Below are 15,537 nucleotides of genomic sequence, written 5' to 3'. Positions count from 1 at the left end.
AAGGACTAAACAAAATCATATTTACATTCTTTGTCTCTAAATACTTCCTTTGCCATAGGTTTTCCACTGTAATAATGACACTTTATGCATCAGACAGTAAAACACTCCTGACAGGTAATCATCAGTATATGCACTTGTTTTATACTTGTTATTACAATGTACATGCTACACATCACATGCTTTAAATGCTGCCCTTTTTGAAAGTACAGTTTAGAGCTTTTTCCTTTGATGGTTGTACTCAATGCAGTATGGTACTACTAGAACTATATCCTTTTTCCTCTTCCTCTGAACAGCACAAGGGAAATAGCAAAAAGGAACATACTAGTGTCAAATGCTTTATCCCTCAGATTGTAAATACATCCTCAAACTTTACAGGGCCACATACAGACAAGCCATAGAAGGAAGTTGCACAACTGTCCTGATCACCCTGGATTATATGAGTCAAGTGCTACAAGACAGTAGACAGTCGCTGATGCAACAAGGAGAGGAGGAGGAACAGTCCCCTACCTGTTCTCCAGGTAAATATGCCCTCATTTATTCAAGCAGCTCATGCCATTTGCACAACCTCCTCCTTAGCATTTTATAACCAAACAGCTGCTTTGATTTTTGACCGAGTTATTTTCCATTCACTTTAATGAATTAATTAGTCCAAATTCCTATTCCAGATAATTATATACAACATTATTAGGAAAAATTTCACAAACAGCACAACTTCAGTACTGCACAATCACCTTTAGTAGTACAGCTTTAAAAAGCCCTCTTATTACCAAAGGATGAGATTTTTCCATGAAAGCATCCAGTATAGCTTTTTAAACTCCCAGAAGTGACTGCAACTGACAGCAAATGCATTTTTATGCTCTCAAAGCATTTCATGTTTTCCCTACATGTAATTTTCACAGTCATAATGAAAATGATAGCCATATCTCCTGTATTAAATTGCCCCAGTTTCTTCAGCAAGTATTTGAAAGCAAAGGCTTTTGTTTTGCTGATCCTTTGTATAGAACCTGAGACAATTGAAACATTAGTTACTTCTGGTTTAGTTTATGTTAAAAAAAAATAAAATCATTTGCAGTATGCCATTCTTCCTGTTGACTGAGACCAAAGCTTTAGCAAATCAGTCAGCTTTTTCCTCTCACTTGTCACTCCTCACAGGTGCCACCTCACAGATCTAGGGGAGCAGAGCTAGAGCCTGAACATGCAGGTTAGAGAATGCCATTGAGTCCACAGAATCACTACAACTTTCCTGAGACACTGAGGGGGTAGGTGAAGTGTCCAGTACATTTTCAACTCTAAGATCTTAACATTTTTAATGCATGTTCCTTCATCTACGAAACACGTACCACAGACGATTGTCTATTATAAAAAAATATTTTGCTTCTCAAAGTCCCTGCCTGTGAGTCTGGCCAGCACTTCATTTGTCAGTGCCTTAATTCTCGTAAGCACTTCCTGTCACAACCCATCAAGGACTTTCAGCCATCTAACTGGACTATCTATAATGATAAGCAAAAATGCATGAGAACCTTACAACCTGTAACAAAAACACTAATTCTGTAGTACAGATCCTTTAAAATATAACTAACAGCCTAAGATTAAAGTCAGAAAATTAAACCCAAAAAATCCTCAAAAAATGCAACAATTAATCATAGTAATAAATACTGTTGTTATGAACTTTTAAAGTTATTTAAGTGAGTCAACAGGTGCAACAGATTTTAGCTTCTGTTTAAAAATGGATCTGAGTAATTCAGATATTGTTGAATCATGAACTGCTTTTTGGCAATGCTTTAGGAGCCAGGAACTGAAGATAATTGTTATAAAAACACTGCTATAAACATTTCCAACATGATGCTCTCCAAGAAACATAGAAGTACAATTACTGAAAAAATAACCTAACAACTGCTGGAGTGCACAGTGCTTACAAATATTTACTCCACATAAGAATCAAATGTTGCTTACATATGCACATAAAAATTGCACTGACAGTAATAAATTCACTGTTACTTTTCAGACTAATGACATTCAAGAATCATTTCACAGGAAAAAAAACAGAGAAAAAAACCACACTTGAAGCGTTCAAGTTATTTCTGTGTTTCATAATACTGGGGTCAGCTAATTCTTTTGCTTTCCTTAACCTAGATATTTTTGGATTGGTTTTTCCCCCCATTTCATTCTATGCCTAGCATGCCAATAGAATAAGCTTTGAAAAACATGAAAGCATGGTTTTTAAGAAGCAGCACGCTGACAGCAAAACCTAGTTCCACGTGTATTTCACAAACTACATGAGTTATTTTAAACTAGACACATTTCAAAATTGTCAGTGTTGCTTAAAACAGACCAGTGTTTTGTTTCAAGACCATAGAAACCATAAGAATGTCAGGTAAAAGTATTTATACTCACAAAGTCAACAACACCCTTAAATTTAGCCAAACAACTCTCACAAATTATTAACTTCTCTTTTAAGGCCACCAAATTTGATGAGTTCGGATGTGTGCCCTGCAGTATTTTTAACTGTTAACGAATTTTATGCTAACCAAATTCTTAATAATAAATTATCATGCAAATTTATATGAACCCTTTAGAATTCAGTATGTCAGCTTCTGTATAAGCCCAACCCAGTACCAGGAAGAAAGAATAGACCTAATATTTTCAACATGGATCCTGCCTCATCCTTCCCCCTGCCTAGTTTACAAAAGTTACATGTAATTATTTTAAAAGGCAACCTAAGTTAACGAAGCATTCCTTACTGAAGACGACATACATCAAAATGCAGCTTTTAGTTTTTTTGTCTCACAGAGAGCTAGTTATAATGTGTGCAGTGTGTGTAAAAGATACTTTGACATTTGGCACATTTTATATCAAGCCCCTCTTTTGAAAATTACATGGGATAGGAAAAATGTAATGTGATACCAGCTTAACAAGAGTTTTGTACTTACCAGAATTATGGCAGTAGTCCATATACTGTGGAATTTGGATTGTAAAGGCTACCAAATCTGGAGCTAAGAGAGATTCTGGCTTTCTACTCTCATTGAGCCATTTACTGCTGTGTAAGTCTCTGGTGTCAGAAGGGCCTTGAATTAAAGGAATCAGCTTCTCTTTTCCACCATCACCTAGGATAAAGATTAGACTCCTTACAGCTTTTAGTGTAACAAGATAAATTTTCAAGACAAACATTCACTAGTCCAAAGAGAACACCTATTAATTAACATTGTGAACACAGAATTAAAAGAGGAAATAGAAAAGCAGCATCATATAAACTGTTGAACAGCCTACCTAATGTTTATCCTGTAAATGCCTTGACATCCAGGATGATTTCAAATGAAGTAATTGATTATCTTTAAAATAGTAATTTCCTTCCCAATTTTATAAAATAATCTATTTAAACATCACCATGAACTCAATTTACAGACACTTAATTTTTAATGTTCTTGACATTAGCTGCTTTTATACATAAAGACATCATAGACATTGGTAAGTTCCCACATGCTCCTCAAGAAAAATTGTTTTAAAGAAGTAAAAAAACCATCATGGAGTCCTCAAAAACTTCACAAGCAAAATACATACTTGTAGCATTAATGGAAAATGAGGCATTAAACAATCAAGAGAACACATCAAAATTATGCTAAGGATAAAGCTAGGTGAAAGTATTCTGTATTTCTCCTATTTCTTGAATGTGTCTAGATTAATACTTGTCTCAGCAGAAAAAAAAAAATCTATTTTTTCTAATTCAGTGTAAAATTTGACTATACTGAGGCAAGACTGGATCATCATGACATACTTAATAATAACAAAAAAACCCCAAAACAGAATACAAAAACCCCTCTCTGATTCATAGGAACAACGAGTAAATTCTTGTTTCAGTAACTCCCCTTGTAAAAAGCAAGGCCAATTCTCCTATACAGGCAATAAAGTTTTACATGGTCCAGCTGCACATACCTGGGGCTTTGGCACAAATTTTTATTGATCCCACGGTCCCAGAGGCACATTTGACCAATGATGTGCCGCAGTACTTCAATTCAACATTCTGGATTGAGCCCTCAAGAGTTGGCAGGGGATTCTTAGATTTCACACCTAATAAAAGAAAACTGCAAATGTACTAGCCTGTTGAATTTAAATATTTTTATATTCCTTCACCAAGGCATTTAAACTTAATTATATTTTAATTATCTACCTTAGATGTTCTTACAGCATTTTTGTTGTGATTCACAGTTTTTAAATGAAAGTGAAAGAATGCTGCTTATAAGATTTTTAAATACAAACAGTTATGCATTAAATATATATATAGATACTGTGAGGAAAACACACAAGACCACTTAGAAATTGAAATAATAAATATGCATATACACACATAGATACACTTTTGTTTTCACTTTATAAGTGCCACGTCAACTATCCTCCTTCATGTTTTTATTATGACCATTTAATTCCAGGATCTTAAAATGATTAAGTGTTTTCAGCTTTTGTTTAGACGACAACATTTTACTCAGTAGCTATGTGAAACATTAAATCCACGCAGCTGAGCAGTACAGAAGGCCAATGGCACACTTGCCATTTTTCAGCGGAAACTGGAGTTCAAATCTTGCCTTGGGTCACAAGTGGAAATAAGTTTTGGTGGTCTTTCCTCAGCCCCCATTTGTGAGCACCAGAAAACTACTGCACCACTTGGAAGAAGTCAGTGCTATTGGCAGTCACTTCTGAAGAGCTGCCTAGAACTGCGGCAGAAGCAGCAGGGGATCATACAAGCCAAGAGTGAGATATGTTGGCAGAGCTTGAGGGCAGCCCCCTAAAACAGCCCCAGAGCATAGGTGGAGGAAGCCAGCCCTCCAATTCTGTAGAGCACTGCCTATCAGGAAAAAAAAACACATAAATTCACTTGCAAATTAGAAATAAATAGTTTCAACACCTGTAAGAAGTATGAAAGGAAAAACTAACAGAAGTTGCCTTTTTTATGGTTCTTTTTTCCCCTCATGCAGAAGCAACTTGGAATTTGTCAGTTAAAATTGGCAAGCAGCTTGTTAATTATGCAAACATTAGTATAATTATGAAACCATTTCCTCGTGTATGTAACATAGAATTTGTTCCAAAATCCATAATTATGCAAGGAAAGTATTGTGGAATATCAGGTAAAAAAGCATTTTTATACATATTTCAAGATTATTACACACATTAAAGAAATTTAGTATATTATCTACAGAACTAATTAATTAGGTTTTTTGCAAAATCTCTCAAAAGACTTAACCCAAAGAACAACCTTTGATATATCTTAACTAGTAAGGAAAAAAATCCTAAAAAAATTATAGAAAACAGAAGATTTCAGATTAAACTTAGTAATTATGCTTAGTTCACTGTGCCTATTCCAGTTCCTAAAGATTGAAGAGTATTTTGTAGTGCATATAAAATCATTTAGCAAGCAGTCTTCTTTATATATATTCAAGGTTTTTTTTCTGGTAAGACATTAAAATAATTTTTGAATAAAAAGTACTTTCCAAGATAGAATAAAAGAAGCAACACATGAAGGCACACACAGCACTTGGTAAAGCAGACTGCCATCTGAAAGTAGGCTTCACACTACAGGTATAATTTCTCATCAGAATTTAACCTGTCTTCTGTCTGAGGTATGTCGAGACTTTTCCTAATTTGTGACTCAGGAAGGCTTCAGGCTCAAAGAATGCTCACTGAAACTAATTTGTGTGCCTTCCATTACAACACCCCATCAGTTCTCAGTCTGAAAGACCAACTACCAGTTTGTCTTGTTAATAAACCCTCATACCCATTTTTGTCCATGGTAAGACTCTTTTAAAGCTGAAAATATCCTTTGATCTAAGGCATGGTATCTGACACAATGCACAAATGCATCAAAAGAAACTAGGGTATCCGTAGGCATTTCTGCCTCCTCATAGTTCTATAAATCTGTACAAAATAGAGGCCATTGTATTCAAATGAAAAAAAAAAAAGTTTTTGCCAATTCCAAAACAAAGATTATCAAGTACGGTTAGTAGCAGCCACTATTACAGTTAAAGCAAATCAAATTGAGGTCACAATTTGATCCCCGTCTTTTAAGCCATCTTAAAACTGGTTGCTTCTTGCTGTTTTCATTTTTCAGCAACACTTCTAAGAATCAAAATACAAGGTGTGATGTCCAATACATTCCAATACATTTCTCTCACTTCACTATGGAAGACTAAGTACTTTTAAAACTAAATAATTTCCATAATGGAGTTCACTTTTAGATGACAACTGGATACTCTGAACAACTTCTTTGCATTGAGACTAAAACTTTCCATGTTACTTACATGCATAATTTACATTTTAGTTTAGTATCCTACTTGAAAAAAAGGAACCAAGTTTAGTGTGATTGTGCTCCCTATTTGTTTCTGTTTACTCCTAGTCCCCCAACAAGTAAGTTCTGGACTTACTGAATTTCAGCAAGATATGACAACATTATCCAAGACATTTATTTTCTACAACCTTCATGAAAACATGGGTGTATTTGCCCTAACTGACCGGTTACTGTATTCATGACAGTCAGCAAAGCATTGCTCAAATGAGACAATGAACCGCTTTTTCACCCAGCCAGCAGTTAAGGATCATGATGGGAAGCCAGCACAGCTTAATGGCTTGGCCTTAAAGAAACCCACAAACCCCTAATATTCACGATCATATATAATTAACAATTTTATTTCCATGCATATGAAGAAGCAACTGGTAGCAGTAATACGCTATTTTTTTTCTGTTCTAGGGATAGTAAACACTTTGTCCATTGTTTTCAACTATTTGAAAAGAAAATAGAAAACTATTGGAAAAACACAGCATACTCAGACTGTTCCTTTCCTATGTTGCTTTGATGTCAAACGGCAAACTGCTTTCAGCTTCAACACCTGATAACCACAGCACAGTAATCAAGGAGAAGTTGCCAGAAATTCCACTTGGGTTTCACAGCTCTGGTCTGATGGATACTCAGAAAACCTATTTATTAATTACTGAAATCCTGTACAGAGAATACAGTAAGAAACTTGGAATGTCTAACTAGACTTTCATTACAAAGACAAAAATCACCTAAACATAAGGTGATTGCCCTCGCCAAGTTACAAATCTTTTTCAAGGCACAGAAAGTTTAGAGACTTTTAGTGAACCATTTCTAATGAATTGGTTTAAAATAGGAGGCCATTTTCTTCAGTCTCTGAAAATTTTTGGAAATTATAAACCATCTCTCATAAACTTGTCAAACTGGCATGCTGCTCTACAGAGAAGAAAGAAGCCTTGTTTCCTTCATACGCCTCTATCTGTAGTTTCCATCCCTGTAACTTTAGTTCCTCCTAAAGAGTCTCCCTTATTTCTTTCATTATGACAATATCATCATAAAATTGAAGTCTCAACGGTTGTTCACATAACTAAAATACTCCTTAAATACCTATTTCAGCAAACAAATGTTTAAGCAAACAAAGACTACAGCTTCCTTCCCTCCCCTCAGTGTTTATGAACTTTTTTAAAGTAGTGTTTTAAGGGATTGATTGAGCATGAAAATGTTCAAACTCCTAGATAAGAAATGCTCCATGCCTCCATGTACTAACTCAAATTTTGTACGGAGACAAACAAACCACAACATTTTAATTAAGACATTGAGCATGAAATTTAACAGAAACTAGGAAAAGCAAATCTATCATTGCCAACAGCAAACATTATGCAAATTCAACATCCTGCAAATGAAGTAGGAGAAAGGCTTATTTCCAAGGTGCAAGACGAGAGTAGAACTTGTGCTGTACTCATTCTTCTGGAATCACACTTGCAGAAGCAGCACTCTGATTTACTTGACTTTGTTGCCCAGTGGAGTCAAATTAGGGCAACACCTTTTTTTTAGTACAAATCAATTTTTCTTCAGTTAATTTATTATTTTCACCAGGAACAGGGGAATCAAAGACTTTATGGAGAAAGAGATACATATGCTGGTCTCCATCAAATATAACTTATGGCTCCTTCCAGACAAATTTTCTAGATGTCTGATTTTTTTTCCTGGAAACATCTTGCCCATTGTAGAATGATTTGCAGTAAAAGTCAAGTGTTTCCTTCCCAGTACGTAGCCATGTGTATACTTGGAGATCAAGCATAGCCTGTTTCACTTGATTCAGACACATAGAATACATCACATCACCAAAGACTTAAAAGGCTGTTTTTTCCATACAGTAAAACCCAAAAGTAGGCAGAAAGGTTTTCTAACTAAAAATCTACTATACCTTGACAATTGACACCTCACACACACTAACTCACTTCAATTCCAAGCCTAAAGGGCCACTGTGTTCCAGATACACGTACAGAAATATTGTGCTGCCAAGAAAGGTTTTCCCACACTTTGAAACAGGTATTCACATCCTCCCTCCAACTTTCTGGGTATAGCTTTGGTCTGTTCCATGTACATAACCCAACCACACAGCTTGCCCCACACTCCTGCATTCAGTATCATTCCATGTGCAAGCAGGGGGGGAAACAAATACCTAAAGGCAGGTCACAGCTGTGTCTTTATAGATCAGCTCAGGATTTCTGCTAACAAGCCTAGAAATCTAAGCACTCATTTAATTTAAGCACTGTTTAAAAACATTCCCTAATTAGTGAATTTACCAATGAACATCTTTTACCAATCCATTTGTGATAAGGTGAATTTGCAATGATCACCAAGAAACAAAATCTAAACTGATCAATAACAAGGACAGAAAATCAGCAAAAGAGGTATGTTTCTGAGGACAACAGTCAGGACTGTGCACTGCCAAATCCCTGAAATACAATAATTCTTTAGAAAGATCATAAAAGAAAGAACTGCAAAATATGAAATAGGAAATGAGTAAGGCATGACAAACTTCTAGAAGCAACTCCACATGAATTGTCCCCACATTTAGGCTGCAGCCTCAGAAGGAAAAATTTCAATACTTAAAGCATTAAGTACCAATAAACTATGGTTTGGCAACATCATATAGTAAAAGACTGTCACATACTTGTCAAAATTATTTCAAACAGTAAAAATATCAATCCATGAATAAAAGTAAGGAGCTATTAACTAAATGAAATAACATTGAGGCATAAGTCTTACTGGAATCATGACAAAAAATGTCAAATTATTTTCACAGAAACATATATTTAGGTTTTACATGACTAACACAGAAAAGCTAGTAAACAAATTGAAGCATAAGAGAAACCTCATTTCCTTCCTGAGAGATACTCATCTGTGTTCAGTCTCTGCTTTAGGCAGTGCTCAGTGAGAACTTCTGAAAGTCTGTATTGGACTTGGTTAGAGAGATGGCCCTTCTGAGGAACTCCAAGCTAAAACCAAACTTAATTCCTTCCTCCTTCCCGAAAGAACATAATAGAAGCCACAAAGACCAGCTCTAGCTGGCACCAGTCCTACTTCTCACGTTCAAAGCATTGGGACAGCATAAAGCTTTCACATTCTTCTTTGCAATAAAACAGCAGCAACACAGGAATTTCAACATCTCTTTCAATCATTCTGCCTCCCCACACACATCACCTGAAAACACTGGGGTGTTGTGTTTGGGGCTCCCTGCACCCCCCATGCCCCCCTTCCTTTTTTTAACTGGAAAAACAGAGAAAAAGAGAGGTTTTCCTAAATGTAGAAGCTGGGGTATAAATATTTTCTGGAGGTTTTCAGTAGTAAAATTGAATCTTTGCAATGAAGTACCTCAAGCATCTTTACTGTGTTCACAATTTCATGTTTTTCATCTGTCACCATAGTCTACAGACCATATTTTTCAACCCTAACGTACATACTCACAGGCTATTTTCTTAGTTCTTCAAAACAGTAAATCAGGCAACTTATTTTAAGGAACTGTCAAGGTACAATTGTTTGGGTGTTTTTTCTAACTCAACTTTATTTAACATCACAGTTTCTATTCTGATTATCATAGTTATTTATTTTTGTGTAAACCAGTTTTTAGTCTACATATCACTATTCTAAGAAATTATTGTTTCATCCCCACCCACTCCCAAGACTTAACAGGGCACTAACAACAGGATTATGGTAGACTTGTCTTGCCTTTAATGTATTGCGAACTGGACAGGTTTTCTACTGTCTTGAGCTTCTGTGCCAGAGCTCCACACATAAGAGAACCCTGTCCTAAAAAATAGCTCTGCTTTTGCTTTCTCTTCAACCATGGTACTAAAAGAAAAAGCAAATGCATGAAAGGGTGAAATTTAGTGACAGCCTGAAATACTCCCTAGAGAAGGTCAAGCTGCTTTGTTCTTGGGCAACAATGATAAAATACTTATCAAGGAAAGTATCTATCATTCTCTTCATCAGAACATAAGCTGCAAAAAGCACATGTTAAAAATCTCTCTAACTAATCGCTTAAATCCTTAAACTGCCTGTAAACTAACTAAAGTTTCTCCATTGCCTAAATACTAAACAAGATGCAGGACCATCATTATAAACAGAGATTTACATATTGCAAAATACTTCCCAGCTTGCTAAAGAACAGCAGCATTTCACCTATAGGGAGAGTCACTTAAAAAAGGCAAAACCCTGTTGCTACATTCCTGTTTCAAGATTCCCCACACAATGGCCTTCATACAGGTTGCCATTTGCCCTAACCCTAAAGCCTCTTGATTTTTCTAAAATCCTTCTTCAAATGGAGAGGTAAATAAGAAACCTGTGGTTCAAAAACCAACGTTGAAGGAAACATAGGACATTTGGAATAATATGTTTAAGGCATCCTAGGTAACAAGAACCTTTAAATATTCCTTATCAATAATCTATTTTAAGTGATTTTTCCAGTTAAGTAAAATGTAGTTTTAATTTGGAATGCTAACAGAAGAACTAAACAGCTACCACTGAAAAACGCACAGAATCTCTGAATCATAGAATCATTTACACTGGAAAAGACCTCTAACATCATTAAGTCCAACTGCAAACTTAACACTGCCAAGTTCACCAAAAGAAGTAATGGGATGACCAAACACCCTCCTCCAGGTGCTTTTTACAGTGCAGCTGGAGGTGATGTTAATGGAGATAAGGGTGAAAATTTTAACCACGCTTCCCTTCTAGTAATAGAAACATTCCCTTGTAGACCTACCATAACTCCCAATGTGCTGTTTCCACCTGCAGTGGTACTAACACTGACTGGAGCACAGCTGGACAACAATTTTCAAGTGTTGCACACTGACTGCTAAGCTTCACGTGTGATTAGTAGTATTTATTTAAACTACTACTGTGTAGTATTTGCTAAGTTTTTTCAGGATAGAAAACGTGGGGGGGAAGATGTGAATCTCACTAGTAGCAATTGCTCTGTGAGAGAAATCTGCTGCAAAAAACTGTACTGGATTTGGCAGAGGCACAAAGCTGGGCCTGAGTGCTGTGAGAGCAGAGGAACGAGGTGGCAACAGCTCTACCTCAGCAACTGTAGGGAAAAACCAGGGCAGCTCAGACAATGGATGGCAGACCTGTGAGCCAAGGTGGGGCTAGGGAGTGGAAAGCAGCATGTCCCATGCCACATGTCAGAGGAGACCAGGCCTGGGCAACGCGGACAGTCTCAAACCCCTGTGCCGTGAGCAATCTTGACCTCATCCCACACCATCAGACTTCTTTTGCTCCCTGTTGGACTGTGGATCTTTTTGATCTAAATAGCCAGCATTTAGAAAAGGAATACCACTTTCCATCTCTAAACATAAATAGTATTGTAAATAGCTCTAAAACCCTGCTGTGAAAAGTGTAGTTTTGGGCAATCTCTTATTTTTAATCTCGTTATTGCTAACATTCTGGCTATTCAGGCATCGCCAATTATAATTAAAGCCAATATACCTAACTGAAGCCATTATTTTGGATTTGGCAATATCACACTGGACAGGACACAGGATTAAAGCAGCTTAAGTGCTACTGTTCCTACTGTGGTAAACAGAGGTTTAAAAAGAAAAGGACTGATTTTCCTTTCTGCCCAATTCAACAGCTGCATTTCAGATATTCTGTATCACTTGAGACAAATGGTAGAAGCCAAACTTGATGCATTAAAATAACTTTTGTCTTCCAAGAAAATGCAAAAAAACATATCAAAATCTGGATTTTAACTCTAGAAAAGCATATCCTATTAATCCTCATACCTATGTGTTGTCAGTAGACAAGTGCTTCAAGTGGCATGGATACAAATGCTTCCAGGATACAGAAAAATAAGAACTTGAGAAACTTACACAGTAAAGCATTTGAAGCAAGATCCTGAAAAGGATGAAGACAGATAGGTGGAGAAAAGAGTTCACAGTTTCCACCCTCAGTAACACACCCTTTGGTTGGAAGCCATGCACTTGCAATTGGTTGCTTCCATCTCAGTTGTACAACCCTTCTATCCATTTCAAATACAGTAGTTTTGCTGTATCTCAGAATAATAGCTCATGCCAAATGTCAACATGTAAAATATATGAAAACACTTCCACTCATTAATAAATGCTAATAGGATTTCAAAAAATCTGAAATGCATTTTCTATCTATTCAAGGTCAATCCAGTACTAGCTCAAAGGGCTTATCTTCAAACATACTAAGCAAAAAGTGAAATTTATCTTAGACTCTGGATTAAAGTCTGCCTTTTGCAACTCTTAGTAAAAAGCTGGGTAGCAACTGAAGAAAAACTTTCTAGCAGAGCAAATTGTAGGATGAAAGAACAAATTCTCAGACAAATCAGAGCTCATGTCAGACCTTATCACCTTCTGTTGCACCTGTGGAGCTCCTTTCTCTAAGGCACACCTACTCAAATAAGCTATTTGGCACCTATAAAACTAATAAACATTTCATATGAGTTTGTACTGCCTTTAAAAAGCCTCCTTCACCAGAACAGATCCAAACCTTATAGTGCTATGTAACGTACGTACTATGCAAAAGACAAGAAGTGCCAGATATCACCTGGACCTACACATGATTGTGAACTTCCCTGTAACGCACAAGACATCTGGTCACCTGTTTGCTGTCAAACACAATATCCAATGGCTGAAATCTCTCACAGGCTCAGTCAGAGCTAACTGAATATAGGAGAGAACAGTTATGGGCCAGTAAAAAGGTAAACAAGATGAGGATTCTAGAGGATGGATATAGTAATCCTTTAAGCAGTGAAGAAACTGCAAAGGTTTCATAAAAATTCAGAAGAAGGTCAGATGTGTTCAGTAATGGTATTATCAAAAATAAAGAACATCTAAGGTGTAATCACTAACAGTTAATTTCCTGAGTTGCTAAGCATGGGGAGAAAGCAAAAGAGAATGTTAACATCCCTCAGTTGGGAAGTGAAGAAAGCCCACAATCACATGATTAAAAGATGGACTACAGAAATTGCTGCTACAATCACTGATTATAAAGGAGTAGGAAATGGCAGGAAAACAGTAATTCAGACAGAGCAGGTATGTAAAATATGACAGAAATTAAGTAGAAAGATTAAAATACAGTATATCAGTATTATCATGAACAATCTTCCCATGATTCTGCTTCTCAGAGCGTATATGCTGCTTTAAATAAAAGGTCTGAGGTTACCCCTTTACCTGTGGTTTTCCATGCACATAGATTATAAGATTTCACTTTCATTAAAAGTGAGGTTTTTTTCTAACAGGAGTATCATTCTTCATCACAATTTTCTATATCACACTGCATTTCTTTGTATCACTGTATTCCTTCCAACAATTTAATATAGGTTGTTTAAGATATCAACTTAAAAACACAATGCTCTAAGTTTAACCAGACATGTTTGTATTTTCTTTTAAATAGCCTGTGTAACTCCTGAGGACTTAAAGAAAACAGTATATTTAGTGTCTGGAATGGCAGTTTCTTACACTAGGAGGATATTAACCTTTAATCCTTGAAATCATTAAAGAAATGTTGGTAGAAATATTTTTAGCCTCTTTATCTGGTCAAAGTACTGAAAGTTAAGTCGTGTCTGTACAAACCAATCATTTCACCAGCAGTTTTATATTTCTTTAAAGCCTCATATAAAAAGCACCTGCTTAAAGTGAGTAATGGAGTTTTATATTCATTGCACTTAGGAACAGCGTATGTAACCTATTCCGTTTTCCTCCCTTGTGGAATATATTTCAGCTTATATTGCACAGCACATTACCGATGTGTATAAAGACTCTCTGATCAGCAATTTGGACTGCAGACAGCAACCTGCATGAATACACTTTTTTCCCCTTCCTTAAATACAGTATCCACTTGATTCACCAACACAAATTAAAACCATCCTTTAAAGATGATGATCTCACCTTTACAGTGAATACATGAAGCCCACGCACAGAACACTATAGCAATGTCAGGCTGCAATCTGCAGCATACCAACAAGCAAGACACATGCTGTCAGCATTACAAAGAAAGAACCTAGTATAAAATCTTTCCTGGCCAAAGAACAGGAAATATCCATTAGTGTGATTAATTTTTGAGATGTTAAAAACCTTATTGTCTATTAAGATCCAAAAAATAAAAGAACATCCGAATGCAAGGAGTCCTGTAACATAGCACATATTAAAGACACAATTTAATCTTGGAATCTGCATTTTGTCAGAAAACATGAAAAAGGGTACTTCCATGCTATAGCTTATAAAAGCATATGCTTCTGATATCTTTATAGTTGAGAAATTTAAAGAATTTTTCAACTCAGCCTCAGCATCAGGTTTCCCTGCAGAATTTAGTGCTGTATTTTAATAACAGTATGAACTTAAAGTAGCCTAACAACAGTAGTCTTCAATTATGACAATACTTATGCTGGATTCAAGTATGTAATATATGCATGATTGTAACAAAAAGAACATATTTTAATTTTTTCATTAAAGAAACAACAGTGGCTTTTGATGGCACAACTTAAATATGTTCTGTAAACACTTTTGCATGATTATCCATTGTATTCATGAACTCATCATAATATGTATCACTAAACAAAGTACACTGAGTTCCATGGATTTCAAAGCAGAATGATTTATCCCCTATGCCCTATCATATCATCACAAAAGCAGATGCTGCTTTAGAGCAGACAGTCACTTTTTGCACGTTCTTCCACCCACAACCTCTCTCTGCTGGTAAATTTTAAGTAACATGGAAAATAAATTTGCCAGAAATTAAACTAGGCATAGAATTACCCATCAATATTATTGCACGTAAGTACTTACTCACTGAACTAAACAGGAAGAAGGGCTATATTACATTAGCTTGATTAGTACCTCATGGAAGGCTACAGAAGTTTTGAGGTCAAGGCAAGTTTACTGAGCCCATGAGAAGTGGAAGGAATAGATATTCTGTAGTCACACATCTGAGGTAACATCTGTGATAGGGCAATTGCATATTTTCTAATTTACTGTAATTAGGTTAGCACTACAGTAACCTTGTTTGCTACAAATTTTCAATTTGATATACTTGGTACAGTAAATATTGATAAATCTACCCAATATTAAAATATCTGAGGAAGAGAGGACTTCAAAATTAAAATTAAATCCTGCTAAATCTTCACAGTACCTTTGAATGATAACCCAAGGAGATTCTGAAAAGAAAAAAAAGGTCAAATTTTTAAGACAGAGAAACAATACTAT

At 35.9% G+C, this 15,537-nt stretch overlaps 1 protein-coding gene across 6 annotated transcripts in view; it reads right to left on the bottom strand.

Moving 5' to 3' along the window:
- Window positions 1-15,537, bottom strand: part of VPS13B (vacuolar protein sorting 13 homolog B) — a 438,036-nt gene that overhangs the window by 291,622 nt on the left and 130,877 nt on the right. For all 6 annotated transcript variants that reach the window (XM_048287162.1, XM_048287160.1, XM_048287161.1 and 3 more), the window contains 2 exons: window positions 3,931-4,065; window positions 2,931-3,104 (listed from right to left, as the gene is read on the bottom strand). In XM_048287162.1, the coding sequence (XP_048143119.1) occupies window positions 2,931-3,104; window positions 3,931-4,065 (309 nt within the window). The remainder of the gene's footprint in view (window positions 1-2,930; window positions 3,105-3,930; window positions 4,066-15,537) is intronic.

Source organism: Corvus hawaiiensis, chromosome 26 (genome assembly GCF_020740725.1).
Source record: "Corvus hawaiiensis isolate bCorHaw1 chromosome 26, bCorHaw1.pri.cur, whole genome shotgun sequence".
Classification (NCBI taxonomy): Eukaryota; Metazoa; Chordata; class Aves; order Passeriformes; family Corvidae; genus Corvus; species Corvus hawaiiensis.
Note: the sequence above shows the minus strand (reverse complement) of the source record. Positions and strands in the feature narration are given on the sequence as shown.